This window comes from Salmo salar, chromosome 04, assembly GCF_965601325.2.
Source record: "Salmo salar chromosome 04, fSalSal1, whole genome shotgun sequence".
Classification (NCBI taxonomy): Eukaryota; Metazoa; Chordata; class Actinopteri; order Salmoniformes; family Salmonidae; genus Salmo; species Salmo salar.
The window spans coordinates 51,228,074-51,252,276 of record NC_138294.1 but is presented as its reverse complement, the minus strand read 5'-3'; the positions used below and the strand labels follow the sequence as shown (position 1 = coordinate 51,252,276).

The 24,203-nt window shown below is 43.4% G+C and overlaps 1 protein-coding gene across 4 annotated transcripts in view; it reads right to left on the bottom strand.

Moving 5' to 3' along the window:
- Positions 1-24,203, bottom strand: part of LOC106603263 (roundabout homolog 2) — a 171,928-nt gene that overhangs the window by 95,360 nt on the left and 52,365 nt on the right. For 2 of the 4 annotated variants that reach the window (XM_082974525.1, XM_014196672.3), the window contains exon 1: positions 3,408-4,001. The exons of the other annotated variants lie outside the window; for them this stretch is intronic. In XM_082974525.1, the coding sequence (XP_082830651.1) occupies positions 3,408-3,462 (55 nt within the window). In that variant the 5' untranslated portion in view covers positions 3,463-4,001. Of the gene's footprint in view, positions 1-3,407; positions 4,002-24,203 lie in introns of those variants that run through there. 4 annotated transcript variants of the gene reach the window in all.

Here is a 24,203-nt window from a genome sequence, read left to right as displayed (position 1 = left end):
GCTGACATCCCTCTCCTACTGTACATAGCTGCTGGCTGGAATATTCATAAAGCAAAGTGTACTGAGAGAACCCAGTCAACAAGAATGGTTATAGTAATATCATCACCAACCACTGATATTATCAACACACTACTAATTTTCACAAATCATAATGTCCTTTGTAACTACAGTGCAATTACAATTATACTTTTATAATGTATAAATGTATTTGAATTGCTGACTGGTGAACTGCACTGTGCACTTTCAGAGTTTGCACTTACCCAATGTCCACTTATCAGGAATTGACTGAATATGTGACCCGTTTCAGGAAGCTAGGCGTATGTCGCATTTCACTACTTCACAAGAGGTATTTTAACGTGGTTTTGTGTTTTTTGGCAGAAATGCCTTATGGAATATGTGAACTTTCATGTGCCTTAATAACAAACGTGTATTTCATCTGTAAATCACGAGCCAAGTTGGTTTAGCCATGGAAAAAGACAGGAACCTTCCCGCTAGCCATGACTGGATGAGATAATGTATGGGCCTGACATGCCGGGAGATGCGTTTGGATTGGTCTGCCATGTAGCACGATTCTGCCAATAACGTGAGCTGCTCAGTATGTGCTGATAATCCTTTCTAGCGCAGGTTTTTGGAAGATATAACGTTAGTCATCGAGAACTACAAAAGTTTTGTTACTTTTCTCAACAACATTGATGCCCTGAATTTAGCAGGCGCTATTGACAGATCAGTTGGAAAAAGTTGTGATGGGCTATTTTTCTGCACATGCCACGGTCAGTGTGAACCGGAGTGACTTGACACAATGCTGGCTAAACAAGACGTAGCTATAAACAAAACAGAGTTAAATGGTTCCAGTCTGCCGTGACGCGTTCATCCATGTATCCACTGTTCAGTGGACCTCTCCCTTCTCCCTGAGTCTAGTAAGAGTCTAGCTACATTTTCAGATATTATAAGTTTCTAATTTTGTCAGGAAGTCATTTTCATTGCAAGTTAAAGAATACTGTTAGCTAGCCAGCGAACGTTAGCTTGCTGGCTCGCTAGCTAATGTTAAGAGTATGATCTGTGTAGTAATATTATGCTAATCAGAAAATCCATTTGCATTGCTAGTTATAGCCTAATGTTAGCTAGCTAGCTAACCTTGAACCTAGTTGGTTAGCTTTAGCTACCTGCAGATTCATACTACTGCTATATGACAATCAGTTTGTATTGGTAACGTTAGTAGTATACAAGTAAGCATTTCACTGTACTGTTTACACCTTCTGTATCCTGTGCATGTGACAAATAAACTTAGATTTTATTTTATATAGTGTGCGTTTACCAGAGACGGTAATGTGAAGAACAACATGACTTGCACCAAAGTCAGATTAGGACATAGGGCCAGGACTAGATAAAGTGTATTTTTACTTGAAGTTTTTCCTTATTGTAGGCTACTACTTTTACCACTTTTAGTCTTGAAATATTTGGTTGTTTACTACACTACTCACACTGTTTAGCACATGGCCTAACATGTGAATCCTTCAAGAGATGGGTGGTGCTAAAGCTGTGAATGATTGTGTGAATGATTCTGAATGGGTGTAGACAAAGAAGAGCTCTCCATTAGGTGTACCAAAATATTCAAGGGACATTTTCTCAAAAGTTGGGTTACAAGTTTATCATCTTTCAAAGCAGAATTACTTTCCAATTGTTCCTCAACTGCAGTGTATGATATACCATTTTCTAACTCTGAGTCTCTACTTTTATCCAATGTAAAAAACACAATTTTGAATCCAGATGGTAAGTCACATATAGACATATAATGATTATTGACCCTCTTGGACAATGGAAAAATTCTGCAGTACTACAAGGTTTATTCAAGCCAAACTCTCCAATCCAGGCAGAGGATGATAAAGTGTCTTTCTCTGTGACTTGGCGACGTCTCATCATTTTCCTGTTTAATCTCAGGCTTACTTTCATTCACACAGTGCTGCCAAGACCTTGCTCATTTAAGCACTCACAGACAGTCAAACAAATGGTAATTGCCCATGGCCTTGTGCCTAAAATCCTCTGCTAACCCCACCATGTCATCCTCTTTCACACACAACACTAACACACATGCATAGGCAGTACACAACCTCAAACCCAACTTCACAAAGTTAGAAAGCAAAGAGTGGCAAATCAATGAAGAGAGAGAGAGAGAGAGAGAGAGAGAGAGAGAGAGAGAGAGAGATACTTCTAATGGACCATAGACACAACGCATAGTATAACACATGCTTCCCAATTGTAAAGGTATAGGAGTTTAAAAAAAAAGCTGTGTAGAATAAGCAATGGGGTGGGGCACCAGAGTGTATATAGAAGTCAACAGCCATTGGGACATCCCCCACGGCTTGGGGCACCAACCTCCTCTTTCACCAAATCAATGCTCTCAATGTGGACATGATAATCAACAACAGCTGCATGTCCAGTGGGGGACAACACGGTTATGAGTGGCCCTCAAGGGACAGACAGTGCTTACAGTATGTTCTGTGACCAGGGGACACAGTGTCCACATATTACAAACCAAAACAAATCAAAGGACCATAAGATCATTCAGCATCATCGTCTCCATGACAAGTTTTGCTACTTTTCAGACAAAGGATCTAAACTCCACCAGCTGCATATCAGAACCCAAATCATCTGGGCATAACACAAGCCTTCTGATGTTCAGGGTCCACCTGTATAGATCCACCAACACAACACCTTCCTCTTAAGACTCTGAAACTTTAGAAGGACATCAATGGTGTCTATGAAATTTGAAAATGTTGGGATGACAACTTATTATATATATATATATAAAAGATGACAATAAAACGAAAACTGACACCTATTGAATATGTGAGTCACCTATGGGCAATTCATAACCATGCACAGAATGTCATTAAATTAAATCTGAATAACTGCTGCATTAAATTATCAGCCAAGGGCAAAGTTAAACCTTTCATATCCTCCCTAATGATATACGTGCATGATATCAATTAGGAAGATTAAATTAATGAACTTTGGAATTAATCAGGAACCCCCAAACCAAGCATATGTATACATGATTACTTATTATGACTGTTCATCAATTTCAACAAATCGATCAAATAAAACAGTGACAATATATTGCTCGTCAAATAGTCAGGTGTGCTGCAAAGCCAAGTTGAAAGGAGCAATCCCGGCATGCTGGGACTCATTGAGCGCGCAATGGGAGACCACACGTGCGACCCCTTTTCACCTGTTTTTTCCAACGTTTTGAAATTAGGAATAAACGGAACAATTGATGCAAAATACTGTTGTTACTGCAGGTGGTCTAATCAAACGGGGAGATGGAAAACGAAAAACAGGAAAACGCTATGTTTATATTAGAAAGTTAATTGTGAAGACCCAATCAACATTAAGATTTCAGGACTTACCGTTGATTTGGGTGTGCAATAGTCCACAGAAAAAGAAAAACCGTAGTAGACCCATTCTGGCATACTGTAGTAACCGTCCACGGTTTATCTGTACACAGATTTGTCCGACAGACTTCTTTATCTTGCGGATTGTCCGACTCTCAATAGTTTTGGTTCTTTGCACATGAAATGTGGAATTTTAATACAGTTGTTTATCGTGAAGTGTACAACGAAATCATTCACGAGACTTCATGTTTTCTCTGAAAGAGCGCACCGGATGGGCAGCCTACTTCTCCATACATAATGTTTGTAGCTGGGTGTCTCACCACGCAGACACCAACCGCGCAGAGCAACGATGTGCTCGTCTCACAACATCGCCCCGACCTCCCAGACCCTATTTCATGCAATGTTCCGTCCAGCTAAAAGTGTCCAAAGCGAAGCATACACTCAGTATAGATTAGAAATTGACCATGCTTTTAAATATCACTCCGAATGAATACGCGCTGTTATATCTTTACACTGTTGTGAGCTAACGGTGGTGGTTCCAGACCCGAGGTGAATGAATTGCTGCAGTTACAGCTCCCTCCTCGTAGAACTGTAAAACACTGGTACAGCAGTGGGCTATAGGAACGCAGATGCGCAGACTTCCATCAAACCAGTGCAAGATGTTGCCCCTATGCGATGATCTGAGGTCAGTTTGGGTTTACATTAGGATCTGAATTAGACGGATAAACTGATCCTAGATCTGAACTGTATGTACACAGCCGACGGAGCAGCTAAATACAGAGTGCTGTGGAAACCGCATACAAATTACATAAACACATTAGGTTATCACAATATTTATTTGCAAGATGTAAGTGCAGGAATGTTATTTGGGTTTGGTGTTTAATTAAATGGATACCTATGCATTTGGTATGCATTTGATAGGCAAATTAAGGCAATTAATGGAACATCTGGAGTAGGCCTATATAGGATAAACATCCATGGACAATAAAGTAGCGTCCCCTATCGACGACATGGCTATCTCATAGATCTCGTCTGGCATAGACAGAATGGGGCTGCAAAGTGTTTTGTATATGACAATTCTCTCAGTCAATATCAATAACAAATTGACTGCTAATAACCCATGGCGCACACTGTCTCCTGTCAGCGGTCGATTCCTGCCACATGCATAACAGGAATACAAATCCTGTGCTTTATTTTTATTGAACTGCGCATTCAATGAGTTATTGGAGCAAATACTCTTCCCAACAAGCACATTCAATAATGCTTATCTACTGATAATTCCGTTTGCCCGGTGGACTGAATTGAAATTTCCTGTGACTTTTTGGTTAATCCCTTTAGTATAAAGGGAGTCATCATTTAGTGTCAGGAGTCATCCAGGTGGAGGAAAAATGTGTGTGCCTTTGTCGCTATTGAGAATAAGGTCAATCTGTTATGGTACTGTACTGTAGGTAAAGTGAGGCGGTTCCAGGTAGATGGCTGAGTGCAGAGCACTCACAGCAACCTGGACTCATGGGTAGAGGTAACATAGTAAACGAAAATCCGGGACACTCAAATTAGTATGATACAGTATGTTACGTTTGGTATGGTATGTATTCATTTGTGGATGTCCACCATCCGTTTTGTATGATATGTTATGAATTCAATTCGTACAATATGTCACAAATTTGCAATATGTATGATGTGTTACATATTCCAATTTCTTGGTAAGGCTATAACGTTATCTAGGTGGTAGGTGGCTAACGCTAACATCAGCTAGGTTGCTACGTTTAGGGGTTAGGCGTTAAGGTTAGTGTTAAGGTTAGGGTTAAGTTAAAGGGTTAAGGTTAGGAAAAGGGATAGCTAACATGCTAAGTACTGTAATTACAAAGTAGCTAACAAATGGTAAGTAGTTGCAAAGTTGCTAATTCGCAAAAAAAATATTTATACACCCAGCCATCCACCCTGACCAACCAACCTCCTTTTGTTTTTGCCTTAAGTAACCTTCTGTCTAATGTAACCATACCAAACGTAATATATCACACTCATTTTAGTGTCCAGAATTTTTATTTACTATGTTACGTCCAGTCTATGAGACCAGCCTGCTCACAGGTAAGTGCTGTCATGAAGTGGAAAGAAACCATACCGTGACCCTCTTCCCCTCACACTTCCCTTTCTCTACCTCTGACACGCACATCTGTGGACTTGCCTTTTAGAAGATGCCTCCACATCTCCACTGCCATTATTGGCACTCTATCTGAAAGACACTTTGACAGAAACAAAACATTGATAAAAGTTTCATAAATGGAATGTTTTGAGACGCATACTCACACCCACAAAGGCTACAACACTAGTTCCATTGAGTAACAATGAAGATAGTTGTTGTTCGCCAAATAAGAGTTCATACAGCCCTCGGAAAATGAATGTTCTCTCACTCAATAATACATAACAATGGTTCATGAACATCTCAATGAAATCGGTGCAGGCACTCACATATACACATTTGTGCTGCCCTTACACAAGCAAACAAAAAAGTGTTGTTCATGATTTTGTCAAAGGGTATAGCCTATAGGTTACCGTGTCTCATGGCCAGTGGAGGTGATAGGTAGCCTATACCCAGGAGGAAAATATGGTTTCTTATAGGTGCAGGTGAATAAAGGTGCAGAGTGATCATTGACGACTTCATTTATGTGAGGAGAAAAAAACGGCCCATCTTTTACGAGAAAACTCTATTTGGCTCAGTGTCACTTTGCACTTAACTTGTAGCAAGATAAATTGTCTAAAAGTCAGTCCAAACTTGACCTGACATACCATACACATGTCTATTCCCCTCCTTCTCTGTCCAAACTGAAAGGTTGGAACCAACTAAATACCATTATTGGGAGAATCTGAAATGGTTTTGCTTGAATCCTCGCATCTTCTCCTCTGTCCTCTCCTCGTCTGGTTTTGAAAAAGTTAACTGAGGAGTGGAGGCGTGGAGAGGAAACATGGAAACAAATGAGACTCTCCTTCTCCGCTCATGTGCCATTAGACATGGTGTTTACAAGCAAGGGCGGACTGGTCATCTGGCATTTCAGGCAAATATCAGATGAGCTGGTCACATTTCTTTTGTTGTTGCGCAAAATTATCATTATCTATTATCTAGATCAGAATCTATCATTTTATTTGCAGGTCTGAGAAAAAAATGCCTTTAATAAAAATGTCATGCAATTCTGTCAACCTACCTCATCCCCATATTTGTTTTTCTGCTCTTTTGCACACCAGTATTTCTACTTGCACATCCTCATCTTGAAATATATCACTCCAATGTAAATTGCTAAATTGTAATTACTTTGCCACTATTGGCCTATTTATTGCCTTACCTCCTTACTTAATTTGCACATACTGTATACAGATTTTAATATTGTGTTATTGACTGTACGTTTGTTTATTCCATGTGTAACTCTGTGTTGTTGTTTTTGTCGCACTGCTTTGCTTTATCTTGGCCAGGTCTCAGTTGTAAATGAGAACTTGTTCTCAACTGGCCTACCTGGTTAAATAAATGTGAAATAAAATAAATAAATAAATAAACCACAATTCATTCATAATACTGTGAATATATAGTTTCAAAGTTGACCTCCGTCCTCCTTCTCATCTTTGCGCTCTCCTTCTTAAACTTAACAGAACATAGGCTTGTCCGCCTGCAAGAAATTGCATTTTTTGCACTGCGCCTAACAAACAAACAAAAATCGGAAGAAGCCTTTGACTCTCCTCCTGAACTGCCACTGTAGGCCTACACATCACAGCATTGGTTAGGTAGCACACAAAAAAAGTTTTCATCAGCAAGAGCAGAGCAAGCCAGGGCTCAGGGTTGGACTATCCGTTGCAGTGTGTAATCAGCCTAGTTTTATTTACACCATCCCAGCAGCTATCTTAGAAATATATTACTTTGCTCTGTGCTTCTCCGATCATGCACATCGTAGCCCATAGCCTATAGGCTATGGATCATCTGACTGAGACCACGCTAAATAGCCTATAGGTCCACTTGATATTGTGCTCCCAGCAGAGAATCAGAGAAGAGTGGCAGCATCGGGCACACATCGATATATAACATAATAAGAAACATTAATCTAAAACACAAGGGAGAAAATGGTGTTAGAAATCCCAGTCCGCTACTGTTTACAGGGGTGGAATCCCAAAATAAATGTGTAAAGTGATAAAAACAAATGTAACTAGTTGTGCAAGACATTTTATGTAGCGGATTCCTTTTTTTTGTTTTTTTTTTACATGTGCTTGACCCCCCCCTTGAGAAAACAACAGCTAATTCAAAAACACTTCTGCTCTAGCTGCCCGGAGGATACTCTTGCACATCCTCTGCCGAAGTAGGTAATCAAGGAAGTGAGCATACTATTCCGTTCGCCTACTAACAAATTGAAACTCTCCTAGACCACTTGACCACTTATCAATTTCCGGGCCCTGGAGGAGTTGAGGAGAGGACAGGCTTTTCCCCAATTGAGAATCTCCTTGGGCAAGTTCCCTTGCTCAGTAAAAGGATTGTCAGAGGAGCAGTTTCCCCTCCCTTGCATGCCTGCCTCACCTGGGACAACCTTAGATATTCCTGTTTCTCTACTGTCAAAAGACTACAATAACCACAAGGTTGTTGACAACCGGGGCAACCATGACTGCAGTTGTTTAAGTGATGCTACAAAGTTTTGTATACTTTTGAGCCAGTAGTTTTGAAAGTAGCACTAAAGAGCCAAAAAAGGGTCACCCGAAAATGTGGCACAATTGTGTACACGTCACATTAGTGTATTACTTTGTTGCACATGCTTTGTTGTATGCACTGAGCAGACTTGTGCCCGCCCTGCAACCTCATTGGACAATACGGCCGACCTGATCCCAATAACAGTTGTATTGTTTTACAAGCTGCCTTCCTCAAACTAGTAAGCCAAGCTTCTTCCAGTAATTGATCAGGACTGATAATGCGATTTCAGACAATAGAAAGGTTATATTTACAGTATATGTTTGCATCAAATAGCCTTGTCTACTCCTAATTTTGTATGTCTATTCATATTGATTATAAATGATCATAGCGCATTGCATAGAGACAGGCTTTCAAAGTCATGTACTGGCACATGGCGGTAGTGTTGTGAATTATCAATTGTGCAATCAAGCCAACAGAGGATTTCAATAGTTGGCATTACAGAAAGGTAGGCCAATATTTTCTTGTCTTGTAAGTGGATGAAAACAACAGTGCTTGTATAGCGTACATGTCGAGAATGCATAAAACATTGTAATATGTCACAGAGGGGCCAGGACCCACTATGGGTGGACTCTCGTATAATCTACATTTACATTTGAGTCATTTAGCAGAACCTCTTATACAGAGCGACTTACAAGAGCAATTAGAGTTAAGGGGGAATCAGCCCAAATCTGTTAACCGCAATCTTTCCTGCAAATTTACTCCCCTACTCTGGTCTACTCATGATCATGATTTTTTTTTGTATGTATATATTTTTTTCTTTCAATTGTTTTATTTTCATTTTATTTTGTTTCTTTTGATTTGTTGCCAAATCAATGGCTATGGCGATAATTAGCATAACACTCGGTGTTCAGCCCCTTCTTCCCGCCAAAATTAGTTTATTCATTGAGCAGTGTTGCTGCGTGAGCTAGGCAGCGGAGAGCAACTACAGCGCTGCGCCAAAGAGAATTTAAATAAGTAGGCCTAGAAACTGCTTCCCCAATAGAAATCCCGGATCAGGCTTGTAGGGGATTTAATGGCGACGTTAGCTAGCTAAGCTCAGGCGTAGAAACACATCATTGGGTCTAATGGTTGCTTCTCACAAACTGCAACATGTAGCCATTGGCTGGCTAGTGGGAGGCACTTATTTGTCAGCCAATCATTAGGATGTTTTTTGTTGACCCATGCATACGTGACTAAAGACGTGACTGAAACAGGATTCAACTTTGCCGCAATTTGTAAAATCTACAGGGAATATAAAGGAAAGTGCTATTTGAGAGCTCTCTCTAACCAATTAACTGTACACACGTTATGTTTTCAGTTTGTGAGTGTGTGATATGGGGATATAGAAAAGTTTATGTCAACATTTATAAAGAAAAATGTTAACACTGCCATGTTGATGAGAGCCTTGTTGTTATAAAACCACTAGGCCTACAGTGTTCAACTTTCAGCTGTCGCAGATTCACCTCCGCTGACTTTCCTCATCAACTTTCGTCTAAAACACACCCACTTTTTTCGGCTATGAACCCAGCATGAACCGGTAGGAATTAACCCATTAGGTGATGCATTTCACTGCCTGAACAGCGGAACGTAACCCCTGTGTCTGGGAGGAGGCTTGCTCCCGCATGCACACTCTTTGCACGTGCACCCAGCAGCGTTGGTTTGACTCTCGCATACAGGATGAAAAAGACTACATTGACCATGATCCTTTGCTAGTTACGGCCACTTTCACCATGATCCTTAGCGATTTCTGGTGCCGTTCAGCCCTATTCAGCAATGGGCGCATTCGAGCAGATCACTTTTGTCAAGACGTTGACGAACGTTGGTCACCACCTTTCAAAGTGTGCTGCATTATGGTTATAAATATTTTCCCACTTGCAACTACATGTCGGCTGCATGACCCTTACAATAGCCATATGATCAAAGGTCATGAACTTTCGATTGCAGTCGACTGTACATTTCTGCAGTTGCTCCTCCCCAACTGCAACTTGAAGTAGGAACCAAAGCATTGTGCGAGACAACCTTTGTCAGTTTTTTTAGAGGCTTAATCTGTGTTCGGGAAACTGTCCCTTAATGAGCAAGTACCCCATACACCAGACGTGGGGTCAATACCATGTGCTTTATACTGCTTAGCATATTGCTTGGCATATTGTTTACTCAATAACTTATGTGAACTGATGTACAGTGCATATATAGTCTAATACTTTTGTGTAAAGTGAGTGTTTTGTCCTTCATGTGATTGAATCAAATGTGATTCTTTAGATGCTTACTGACAAAAGCAACATAAAGGTTGAGAATGAAAGAAATACACTGCAGGCTGCAGTGATACTGACATGGACTCCAATTAATCACATCCGTTACAATTCCATGTTGCACAATCACAAATAATAATGAGGAAGGTACAAGGGCAAGAAGTAACGGCCAACAACATAGCATATCCCAAATGCTGCAAAAACACATATGTTTTTGTTCTAGTAGCCTATGCACTCACTACCTGGTTATATTTTGGTAAAAGCATCACATAAATACAATGTTAGAAAGAGCTAGGGCTGGTATCTAATGTCCTTATCTTCACGATATTCATTCCTGGGACCATGTTGATCATCTTCGGCTTCATGTAGGAGACGTGGAAATTCGATAGCATCCACTTCATTGGCAATAACAAAGGTGAATGCCATGTCTGCCATTAGGCAGGTTTTCATTGACCCAGGTTTATTGGACCATAGTAATGTTGCAACAATAAAAATATTGCGACACGTGTAATAGAAACGGCAGATATAGGAGACATTTTCTGAGGATCACCAACATTTTAATCCATTCGACAGGGGTGGATTTTTGTGGGACTAACTTTATTGCGACAAATGATGATTGAAACAGTGTTTTTCGAATAAATGATGATTGACGAATACTTTTGAAGCTACACGGGGCACGTGATGTCATCACGTAACTATAAGCTCCACCCACATTTAATTTGTAAATGCCTACTGATTGCAAAATAACAAATTTAAACTATATGGAAATGTATTTGCAGGACAAGGATTGTCCTGACTTTCAAGAATGCCTGAATTCCTTCACCTTGCTTTTCTGGTTGGCTGGCAAGTTTCACCATCCAATTATTTCAGATCTACAGGAGTACAAGTCTCACCATGTCGATATGTTGGCACATGAGAATTATTAGAATATGGCAATATTAGTCAATTATTGCATTCTATGCATGCTGGCTTTCTCGGGCTACCTTAGACATGAAACAGATACAGTACAGGCTGTCGCCAATTTATTAATGCACAATTTGCCTAAATGGGTAATTGAAACACTTGAACCACTACATTTTTATTCACACTAGGTTTTTGCACATTTCTATAAATATTTTTGATGTGACGTCATTACGATTTTATTGACACAGATAGTTCAATGCAAACGCACCCTAGCAGGCAATTGTCGCATCTATTTGCGATGCAAATGCGTAAATGTCGACCAAAAAAATCACTGGACAACTTTATGGAAACATAGCTAGCATTGCATTTCCTAGAAAAAGCAGAGGTTGTCCTACTTGCTGTCAGTGCGTACCTCCCCTGATTTTACTCAACTGTCGGCTACTTTTGGATTAGCACTCAAACGTGCCCAATATGGTGTGCTTCAAATTCAAATACTTCCGGCTTCATGCGCCATCGGGAATTTTCCATAAGTACATGTGGATAATGTCAGCGCTATCACTATCTACTGGTTTTAATGGCTGTGTTTGAGAGCATCAAAACGACTGCAAGTGACTGCTGACTGAGTGTTCTACAAGTCACCTTGCATCATAAATAACAACTCATTATTATTTGTAGATCAGTCAGTCAGTCACAATTTACCCAGGATACATTGTGGTTTTGATCCTCTCAAACACAGTTTCCATTGATCATCCTTGAGATGTTTTTACAACTTGATTGGAGTCCAGCTGTGGTAAATTCAATTGATTGAACATGATTTGGAAAGGCACACACCTGTCTATATAAGGTCCCACAGTTGACTGTGCATGTCAGAGCAAAAACCAAGCCCTGAGGTCGAAGGAATTGCCCGTTCAGTGCCGAGACAGGATTGTCTCGAGTCACAGATCTGCAGCATTGACGGTCCCCAAGAACACAGAGGCCTCCATCATTCTTAAATGGAAGAAGTTTGGAACCACCAAGACTCTTCCTAGAGGTGGCCGCCAGGCCAAACTGAGCAATCGGGGGAGAAGGGCCTTGGTCAGGGTAAATTTCAGTTGTTGTTTTTTTTTTGTTGAAATGTGCAAAAATAAAATAAAAAATATATATTTGTCATATTAGGGTATTGTGTGTAGATTGATGAGGGGGGGAAACAATTTGATACATTTTAAAATAAGGCTGTAACGTAACAAATTGTGGAATAAGTCACAGGGTCTGAATACTTTCCGATGGCAATTTATATGGCAAGACAGCTGAGTACTCAAAAAAAGGTCAAATAATGACGTCAGTGATCTTCAGGTCGGAAAGTCGGACCTCTAGAAAGATGCCAGAGTTTCCGACTTGGAGTTCCAAGTTGGAAAAAAAATCACAGTTGGAGATTGTTTTTTTTCCCAGAGTTCCCAGTTTTCTTGAAACCACTGAAGTCTGAAGTCGGAGATTTCCAAATTCCCAGTTCCCAGTTGTTTTGAACGTGTCAGTAGTATGCCTATATATAAACATGTGGCATCAGTTAAGCATATTATCCCCACTTTTCATGTACATTAACACCAAACGACTCAATACATTCATGTGTGGTTGACAAATAACAATAGCTAGCCTAAGTATCAGGAAAGAAAAACATGACAATAAACACGATTATAAGAATGATAAACTGTTCTAAAAATGAAACTTCCCCATCGCTGCAATGACAATGGATAGGTTCCCAAATGATTACAATCGTGTTTTTTTCGGGCTAGGACTATGGCTACTGGACAGGAAAAAAAGGAGAAAAGTGGAACATATTATAAGTAAATATGGAATTTGTGTATGCACAAGCATTCTGGAGGATCTGATGAAGGAAAAGAGCTACAGAATTAAGTTCAACATTACTAGAGTGAGGATGAATTATCTGTGGTGGCAGGTGAGGTAAAGACTGCTGAGTTTGAGCCGTGTCCTGATGATGACAAAAATGATTCCGGCACAGTGGGAGTGAGATTTTTGGAGAAAATGGATCTTTGACTTCTGACCTGGAGCAGTCGTGTCGATTTTTTTGTTTTTCTGTTGCCCAGAGGGAGCGTGTGCTCCGCATCACATGACTGGGGACAAGAACTGTGACATGTTTTCCACTCCGGAGTAGTGCGCCGTTAAAAAGAGTGATAACTGGAGTGGCGTTAAGTGTTGAGGAGGATCAACTGGAGTTGAAGATTCCCAGTGTCTGTGACACCCGCCGTTTGGTGCGATGCAGACCCGGGAAAGCGTGGTGAAACAGAGAAGACACTGTCTGTACTAATGAGTCTTTACCAGATAAAGTCAAGATAGGATGTGTCAGTTATCCCGTGAGCGCTTTTGTCCCGAATCCATTACGGTGTTTTAGATGTCAAGCTTATGGTCATGTGGTAGCAGTGTGTAGGATGGAGATTCCTAGATGTGAGAAATGTGCAGGTGGACACGAGACAAAAGAATGTGTTGTATCGGTGGAAAAAGTTGGGTGTAAACTGAAGGGGTACCCATGGTGCTGAAGATCAGAGGTGTCCAGTGAGAGAAAGGCAGGTTGAGGTTGCCCCGATCAGAGTAGTGCAAAAGGTGTCATATGCTGCAGGCAGTGAAGAGAGTAGAAGAGGAAGATGTGTCCAGGGTGAGGGATCCTAAGAGGACCCCTGTGAGTAGGACGAGGCCAATAGAGAGTGATAGGAATAACATGTAGTGCTTTAGTAAGGCTGTTTTTTAGGCGTTCATGGTCATGGTTGTCAATTTTACCGCAGGAATGGAACGTAAATCACAGACGATAGATGTTGTGGCGGCAGCTGCAGAGAAGTGCTTGGGTGTACGAGATCTTACTGCAGAAGAGTAACAAGATGTTTTGAATGATAGTGTCCCATCCTCCCAGACTGCTGGCCTGGTGTAGGATCAGATAGGGCCAAAGTAGTGGAGTAGTGATGGCAGTTTTAATGGGTGCAAGGTGTAGTTGGTATACTACAGAATAGTAGGCTGATACATAGCCAATACAGTAGGTGACGGAATACACCTATAATATTTGTTTGCAGACTGCCATAATGCCAAAGAGGAAGAAGAAGAAGAAGATTACCAGCCCTCCCCTGGGTATTTGCACACAAACCCCTTGGAGAGCAAGGCAGTGCTACACCTATCAAAAACAACGTTAATGTATAGATGTCATTTGTTGCCAAATCACGGCCTAATTAGACCTGGAGCATTCGCAAATTGCCGTTTGCAAAATCAATATAATCAACTAGAGAACTAGACATTAGCGGCACCAAAACACTCCAAAACACTTTTTCAGTGTGGGCTGTAAAGTAGGCTACACATTTTATGTCGGACTGTCTTTATAACATGAGAGAGTTTGCTAGTAGGGGAAATGTTGCACTACAGTCATGTGGTAATGGCTGTATCTGGGCTCAGATACTGGGATCTACTAGAGAGATCAAGAAGATGTGAATTTCTGCAAAATACTAAATCTATGTCAAGTTCAAACATGAGGCAAAGATGCATTGCAATAGATGGTAAAGAGAAAGCCTCTCCTTTTTGGTTATCCCCTCTTCTATTTTCATGAGGTCTGTAACAGCTCTAATGAAATGGCCCATTCTAGTTCACTGCATGTGCTTCCAACCCTCCTCAGCCTGGTCAATACGTGGTCAATACTGGTCAATACTGGTCAATACAATTATAAATGCAGTTCATTGTCATGAGATGAAAGTGAGAAAGGCTGCATTAGGAGCTATTGGTCCAGAGAGGGAAATTAAATCCCTTTTTACTCAGGCCAAATCAAATTAGAATTGTTGATAATGACAACATTAAATTGCAGATGATGATGGAACAGGCTGTGCTAACCGATATTAAATGTCACTATAGATGTAAATGTTATGTTTATTAACAGAGGTTTTGAGTTGTATTGCTGTTCTTCCATATTGTGGCCATGGAAACTGCATCTGAATTCCCACTACAGCACAAGGCCGCTGGCTATTCATTGGCACCTTGCGCAACACACTCATTCAATAGAGCATTTTACTCCCCTTATTTGCCCATCTGCAACAAAAATATGATTTTTCTCTCTTTTGTGACCAGAAACAGCTAATCCAGGAGCAGAAACATCAACCATCATCCTGGTCCAAGCCCATTTCCGAAAGAGGTCCAGACCGCTATCGCGAGTACTTGTAATAGGATCAAGCCCGCTCTACATTTTATTTGAGTCTATTAGTCTACTTATTTCTAGATCAGATGTTAGACCATGAAAGGCAGCACTGTATGTGTAGATGAATTCACAGTGTGGATGGATGGATAGACTAATATGCTGCAGGCTGACACTGCAGGGATCACAGTCTACAGAACCCTGTTACACAAAAAGAGCAGCGCTCATGGCATAGACTGGATAGACTAGATATGAGAACACTGCCCCTGCAGAAAAGCTCTGCCTCCTTTTGAAGTGATCCAGGCTTTGTTTTGAAGCCTTTATTTGGCACTCAATGACCTATGGTTACCCATGATCTCTCTATAAAATGTAATTAGTACCAACAGCCTTTTCACATCTAATTGAGAGACACAGATTATAAACGAATCAGCGTAAAGAAATGCATGAGTACTTAAACCCCGCACAGCATATAATGTGTTTCTCTGGTGGCCTCAATGCACATTACCAACACCCTGCTCAGTACACACACCCCTTAGATACCAAACACAAAATCACATAAATGAATTCTATACATTGTAGATCATCTCAAGCCTTGTGTTTTATCATCAGGCTTTTGTACAGGCCCCTATCAATAGGCCTCTGACAATAATAGAATTGTCAAACATGCTATATTATATTCTGGACCATATATTACTACAAGGAACAGCTCCTTTAGTACGCTTCAAAGTAAAAGCGGGGAATTTGAACGGGCCTTTGAAATTCCCTCCTATTTCTTCTACTTGAGTTCTTCCCCAGAGCGTGGAGCTGAGGTAATAAGGCCATAACAGAGGCCTCTAGTGGCCAAAAGGCCATATTAGCATGGGCAGCGCTATTGAGGGCTTCCACCATTTTAATGTAATCAACTGGGTGGTACTTCCAACTTCATTGAATGATCCCTCCTGGTTACCCTGTTGGAGTCATGTCCAACCTGGTCATCAGGAGGGATCAGCCAATCGTGAAGAAGAGAATTGACTACTTTAAAATGGAGATTGTGTGAACGGAGCTGCCTATTCTGTCACAGACGCTATTATGGCAAAGATGAAGTCCTCTATCTATCTCTATGGGCCATAATTAACTTGGTGATACCTTGCGTGGGGCCAGTGCAGATAGGGCCACACTGCTCCTAGAGGTGGGAGGAGCTCTAAGTAAACCAATATGCTTTATGTTCAGACTGAGGCTGAGAGAATGGCCAAGCAGATGCATGGCCAGGACAGAGGGAGAGACATATGTGCTCTTGAGGGGCCAAAACAGTTTTTGTCAAAGTTCCTCCAAACCCAGATATCTTCCTACTCCAACCACAGCTGACTCCACCTCTCATCCTGCTTCCATCACAGAGACAGACGTGTTGCCAGGCAACGTGAAAGTGCCCCCCCTCACCAACCCAACCCAAACTCACTTACTCACTCACTCAGTCACACACACACACACACACACACACACACACACACACACACACACACACACACACACACACACACACAGACACAGACACACACACACAGACACACACACACACACACACATTGGACAGTGTCAAGGTCGTGGGCCTCTTTGTCCGCACCATTACCCTCTCATCCCTATGTTTGTCCAGCCCCGCCGCGTCAGGGGGAACAGATGGTGTTAGTGACAGAGTGGTGAGGGCCAGGAACAGTCCACACACGGCCAGCCTAGTGAGAGTGGACACCTGTCGTGACCATGCATGCCAGCCATGGGGATGAGAAGCAATGGTCTCAGTGCCCAGTGACAAACCTCTGTCTTACAGTTTAGAAACCTGTTATAAACACCGGGCATGGACCCAGAGCTAACTCAGACCTCATGTAGAGATTCAGTCTGTAGAGTTATCTCATTTTCTTTATGATGTTCTATCTGCTTTAGTTTCCCTGTTGTTTTTACCATAGGGTGTTTTCACACAGTGGAAACCCCCTATCTTTGCTCGAACCTCAGCTGCAACTCAAGTAGATGAACAATGTCTTTCAGATCTTCTTAGAAAAGTAGGGTGATATGGGCCTCCAGTTGCCTGTGGGCCCTGACTAACTGTATGAAGCACAATCGGTCCTATTCAGACAGCCACCATGCACAGGTCAGTATTTTCTGCAAGCTGCACAATGTAAAAAAAATGCTACATGACCTGTGTGCATTAGACATGAAAAACATACCTTAGTTTCATAATAATTACTGTAGGATCCAATGGACTGTCTCTATTGGTTTTGTTTGTTTTTGAGACAGTGGGTGTCATATCCTTAAATGTGGACCACAATTTGTTTCATTTGAGATCCTCCCATTATTATCTGTCATGCAGTCCAATAAACCTAACCCTGTTATTCGTATCCATCAGTACACCTCATCGAGCTAACGTTTGCTTTAGTCAGATGACTCTGGCTGTTACGGTTATTAACGTGAGGTTTCATAAAATGGTGTGATGCTGGCAAACGGTCGATGCTGGCAAAATGTCCAATAGACTGAGCCTGGAGAGAAAAACAGAATTTATGTTGTCAAGGAGATGAGCTATAACCTTCGACCCTCTCCCTGTGCCTGTGGGGAGGTCATGTGACTCTCTCGCTGTCTCAGATTGATCCATTTCCCTGGACTACAGCATCATGAATTTCTAGATCAATGGGTAAATGGAGTGCAGCGCCACTCTCCAGCCCTGCAGGGTCTGCCTGACAACGTCTCTCAACAGTCACACAACATATTAGAGCCTAGCCTCCGTCAGCACAGGTTGACTCTCAGCAGATGTTGGTATAAACTATAGCCTAGACTGCATGCTTATGGTCGTTATTTCTAGTGGTCTATAGTAATATGTTCTCTCAATGTGAATGGTACTAGTATAACTATTACTACTATGTTCCCTTTAAAAAATGCATCCTTAATCTGGGAAAGGAGATTTCACCCTAAATGTATCATTCCTCTTAGGACATGTTATGTAGCACATTGAGGGCTCTCAAGACTTCTTCTCTCGAGTGTAGGGCTCGTTTTCTCCCTGAGTGTTGGGTGCTGTCCATCTATTACTCCCAGTCATTTTATACATAGTAGCAGCAGCCACAGACAGCCCCTCCAACCCCTGTGAGGAGGCTCCATCCTCTTCGTTCACCACTGGAGTGCAGAGAGAGAAACCTCTACATTCACCACTGGAGTGCAGAAAGAGGGACCTCTTCTTTCACCCCTGGAGTGCAGAGAGAGAGGGACCTCTACTTTCCCCACTGGAGTGCAGAGAGAGGGATCTCTACTTTCACCACTGGAGTGCAGAGAGAGGGACCTCTACTTTCACCACTGGAGTGCAGAGAGGGAACTCTACTTTCACCACTGGAGTGCAGAGAGAAAGGGACCTCTACTTTCACAACTGGAGTGCAGAGAGAAGGGGACCTCTACTTTCACCACTGGAGTGCAGAGAGAGGGACCTCTACTTTCACCACTGGAGTGCAGAGAGAGAGGGACCTCTACTTTCACCACTGGAGTGCCGAGAGAGAGGGACCTCTACTTTCACCACTGGAGTGCAGAGAGAGGGACCTCTACTTTCACCACTGGAGTGCAGAGAGAGGCACCTCTACTTTCACCACTGGAGTGCAGAGAAAGGGACTCAATCCCAACAGCACAGCCGTTTAAACGCATTAAAGGTGAAAAGGGCCTAGTTCGCCCACTGAAAGAGTTTTTTTGGGAGATGGCAGTGGCAATATGACTCTCAGGATACACAGAGTGCTAGAGCAGAGTAGAGGAGGGGTTGCTAGGTTATCAAGCGCAAGGACATTTACACAATTTGTTTTTCCTCTAGATGAGCACAAGGAAGGAAAAAAAAGAACGGGAGGAAAAAGAAGTGAGAGAGGCTGAGAGGAATCAGACGAGAGAAAACCCACCGTCTGCTGTCCTCTTTACGTGCCCAAAACGGCAGATAATAGACTTCTCCCATGCGTGTAAACATTGCATTTCCATCGAAATGGCCTCTTTCCCCCGTCTCTGGCGGGTAGTCAGGGGTGAGGGAGGGATGTGCCACTTGCCTCTTAATCCTGTGAGCCGTTCCTAGAACTGTGCCAATGCTCCGGTTTCAATGTCTCGGCTGGAAGAAGCAAATTACAACCAACACACACACAGCAAACCGGCCGCAGAGACTCATGCTGGCGGGCAGAAAGACAACGATCTCGAGCCCTCCGCCTCCCTCTGCTTACCCCTGGCTCCCAACACTAAACAAACACCTCTCATTGCTCATTTGCATTATGGGTTATCTTCACCATCACCCCCGGCCACTTTTTAAATGCATTGCTGTCATGCCCTTTGTGTTTTGAGAGCTTCAATAAATTTTGTCTTCATCTCCTCTTTTCCATAGCAATTTCCTTCCTTAGACCTCATCAGAGTAGATCTTCTCACTAGGATGAAAAACAAATGCTCATTACAGATGATCAGAAAAGCTATTAGAAGGTTGCTTGAGGTCACTATAAGCGCAATCACATGAATGAAGACCATCCAACTGAAGCCTACTGTATTGTGTTCCTGTCCTGAAACACTTGGTGAATGAGCTGGCACTGTTGGTCAATGGACATTCATTGCCATCCTTAGAGGATAGTGATGGTGATGTCCCTGGTGTTTGAATACCAGAACCTGGTAGCAGTAATACTGTACAAGGGCATCACAACTCAAGGACATCATAATTTGCAGTAATTTAGTTTGAATGGTTGGTTTATCCTGAGGAGGAGTTTAAGATATCTCTCTCACAAACTAAAGCTCTCCGCTCTGCTTGTCTCAACTTCCTGCAGACTGAACCTCAGCAACAGCAGTTGCTGTCTTCATTGTACTGTACTGCATTGCTGCCCCCTACAGATTAATATTGGTACTCACACCACAGGGAGAAAATAATCCAGCATGCCATATGCACATATACAGAGAATGTTTATCTCTCTAAAAGGACATCGTTGTAATGCTGGCCAATGGAAATGTGGATATGGATGAGTTAGGTCGGCATGACATTTATGATAATGTATGCCTCTTCGATCACAACTATTACAATGTCCACACTATGTAATAAATGAATAAATAAAACCAATGCTGCTGTCTCAAAACAAAACTGCATTTCCATAAAATAATCCGACAAACATTGTGTAGGCACTATCTAAAATCCCTGACACTCTATTACCCACGGGCCACGAGACAGAAACTGACAAGTGCCTTCATTATATCTAGCAGGTTCTAGACACTTGTCCATCTTGTGCTGTTGTTGTTGTTGTTGGTGTTGGAGGTAACAGAGAGACAGAGTAAAATGTAGAGCTGTTCATGCAGAACATAGACTCAAAGCAGACAGCACACTCCAGACTGCAAACAAAGAGAGAGGAATCAATCAAACACATTTGCATTCATCCCCAGAGAGAGTGGTGCCTGCCTGCCTGCCTGCCTGCTGCACACCTCGCAGTGTATTACAATATGGGAGAACATGCAGTCTCATGAATATAATTATGCATATTGTCTCGCCACTGGTGGAGAAATCAGCAGATATATACATTTCAGAGGCGATTGCTCCATTGGACAAGAATGACACCAAGGTTTCCGCTCTCATCCACAAAGAAAATAGTCTTGACTGATTCTAGACTAAGTAATGCCCATCCACCATCCGTCGCCAAATCACCCATGGAGAAAACTATGGAAAACTAGTAAAAACACTAACCATGCGAGATGCAGATAGGAATTCCTGCTTGAGTGGTACCGTAAAATATATTGTACCCACAGGCAATGCATTTAATGTGTTAGGTGCTTAACTTAACAGGCCTTTAAACACTTTCAGCTTCAGTAGCCGATGAGGGGAGTGTATGTGAAGGGTGTGTGTAGCAAACTGTGTATGAAGAGGGCACCTGCTGGGCAAATAAACAATAACATCAACTGTTTCGTGACCAGCGTGTACTGCTTTTAACATGCCACCCGCGGAAATAGAGAGGGAGGGAGGAGGGGGGAGAGTATGGGTGGTGGGGATCTAGTTAGTAAAGAGATCAGCATTTGCACATCAACGGAGGGAAATAGCAGAGGAGAAGAGAGAGGGATGAGGATGGTGGAGGAGAGGAGGAGGATGGAGGGGGGTCTGCTGAATCTACAGAGCAGCTAATGCTAATAAGGAAAAGCTGAGCTGTTAGAGGGGCTTTAAGGAGCTTACGGAGGAAGAGAGACTAGATTCTGCCCAGGCTTTTTTTTTTCAAAGACTGAAATCTGGAGGGGTTTAATAACTCTCTCGCTTATGACAAGGAAAAAGAAAAGGAATATATATATGCATACTCCGCAGCCATCAGCTCAGTCTCAGCGCTTAGTGTGTGGTAGTTAGGGCTATTTGGAATTGGAATGAATAAGCTCCGTTTTGCAGAAATACTGCCTACTGCTACAGTTTAATACAATTCTAACATTAACACTAATGCACCCCCAATTTCCGTGTCTTTGAGTCATTTAATTTCCTTTATGGGGACAAATGATATGAACTTGAAGCCTGATTATATCTGACATCCAATCTCATCCAGATTGGTCAGTCTCCAAACAGGTTGCCAATCTAGTTTCACATAAGTCTGTCCTAATAGGCAGGCATCGACGTGAATCTGCTAAGTGAGGTGGAAGGTGGGAAGTGACCCTGGCTGACTCATAGGAGGTGGACTTCTGATGTTGACACTAAGTGTTTGACATCTTTCTCTCCTTTTCTTCCTCCACCGTCTCTTTCAACTGAAGATTCAATCAATAGCAAGAACAAAATGCCTGTACTGTGGAGTGGACCATAGGAGATGCTCTTAGTGACGCACACAAATGCATGTTGTAGGACATATGGCACTATAGCCAAATTGTATCCTCACACATATTTTCGATCTGATGTTTGCCCCAGAAACAGTGCATTTTATAATTTATTCCAAGAGATCATCCATCACAACCGTCAGTCAAATGTTCCCTAATACCCTGATGGCGCCGGAGGGGATGGCTGCTGCGTTACTATTTCTTAACCAACTGTACTATTTTGTTTGTTTTTTCGCAACTTATTTTGTACATAATGTTTCTGCTACCTTCTCTTGTGACTGAAAATAGCTTCTGGAAATCAAAACAGTGTAATGGCTGTCGTCTGAAGTTGAAGGAGTGGACCAAAGCGTAGCGTGGTAAGTGTTCATATTTTATTTACTATGAAACACCCCCCCCCCCCCCCCCCCAAAGGTGCGGACTCCCGGCCGCAAACCTGAACCTATAGGGGAGGGTCCGGGTGGGCATCTACCCATGGTGGCGGCTCCGGTTCGGGGCGTAGCCCCCACTCCGCCCGCTGATCCCTCTGCTTTTGTCTCACCGGACCATGGATTGTCATCGGAGGAACCGGACCGTGGATCATCGCCGGAGGCTCCGGACTGCGGACCGCCGCCGAAGACTCCGGACTGCGGACCGCCGCCAGAGGCTCCGGACTGGGGAACATCACCGGAGGCTCCGGACTGGGAAACGTCACCGGAGGCTCCGGACTGGGGAACGTCGCCGGAGGCTCCGGACTCTGGGCCATCTCAGGAGGTTCCGGACTGTGGGCCGTCTTAGGAGGTTCCAGACTGTGGGCCATCTCAGGAGGTTCCGGACTGTGGGCTGTCTCAGGAGGTTCCGGACTGTGGGCCATCTCAGGAGGTTCCAGACTGTGGGCCATCTCAGGAGGTTCCGGACTGTGGGCCGTCTCAGGTGGTTCCGGACTGTAGGCCGTCTCAGGAGGTTACAGACTGTAGGCCGTTTCAGGAGGTTCTGGACTGTAGAATGTCGCCGGAAGCTCTGGACTGGGAACTGTCGCCGGAAGCTCTGGACTGGGGACTGTTGCCGGAAGCTCTGGACTGGGAACTGTCCCTGGAAGCTCTGGACTGGGAACTGTCGCCGGAATCTCTGGACTGGGAACTGTCGCCGGAAGCTCTGGACTGGGAAGGCGCACTGGAGGCCTGATGCGTGGGGCTGGCACAGGTGGCGCCAGACTGGTAACACGCACCTCAGGGTGAGTGCGGAGAGTAGGAACAGGACACACCGGACTGGGCAGGCGCACTAGAGGCCTGATGTGTGGGGCTGGCACAGGTGGCGCCAAACTGGTGACACGCACCTCAGGGCAAGTGTGAAAATCAGGCACAGGGCTTACCAGGCTGGAGAGATGCACTGGAGGCCGGGTGCATGGAGCAGGCACAGGATATACTGGGCCGTGGAGGCGCACTGGAGGTCTGGAGCATATGGCTGGCACAACTCGTCCTGGCTGGATGCTCAGTTTAGCCCGGCAAGTGCGGGGCGCTGGCACAGGACGAACTGGGCTGTGAAGGCGTACTGGTGACACAGTGCGTAGAGCTAGCGCAGGATATCCTGGACCGAGGAGGCGCACTGGAGACCAGGAGTGCTGAGCAGGCACAATCCATCCTGGCTGAATGCCCAGTTAAGCCCAGCAAGTGTGGGGCGCTGGCACAGGATGAACTGGGCTGTGAAGGCGTACTGGTGACACCGTGCATATCACCGCATAACATGGTGCCTGACCAGTCCTACTCTCCCCACAGTAAACATGAGTAGTTGGTTCAGGTCTGAACCCTGAATTAGCCAATCTCCCCGTGTGCCCCCACACATTTTTTTGGGGGGGGGCTGCCTCTCGTGCTTGCCTCGTTGCCGTGCTAGTTCCTCATATCATCGCCGTTCTGCTCTCGCTGCCTCAATTTCCTCCCCCGGACGGCGATACTCCCCAGCCTGACTCCAGGGTCCTTTCCCGTCCAGAATTTCCTCCCATGTCCAATTCCCCTGACCACGCTGCTTGGTCCTTTGGTGGTGGGTAG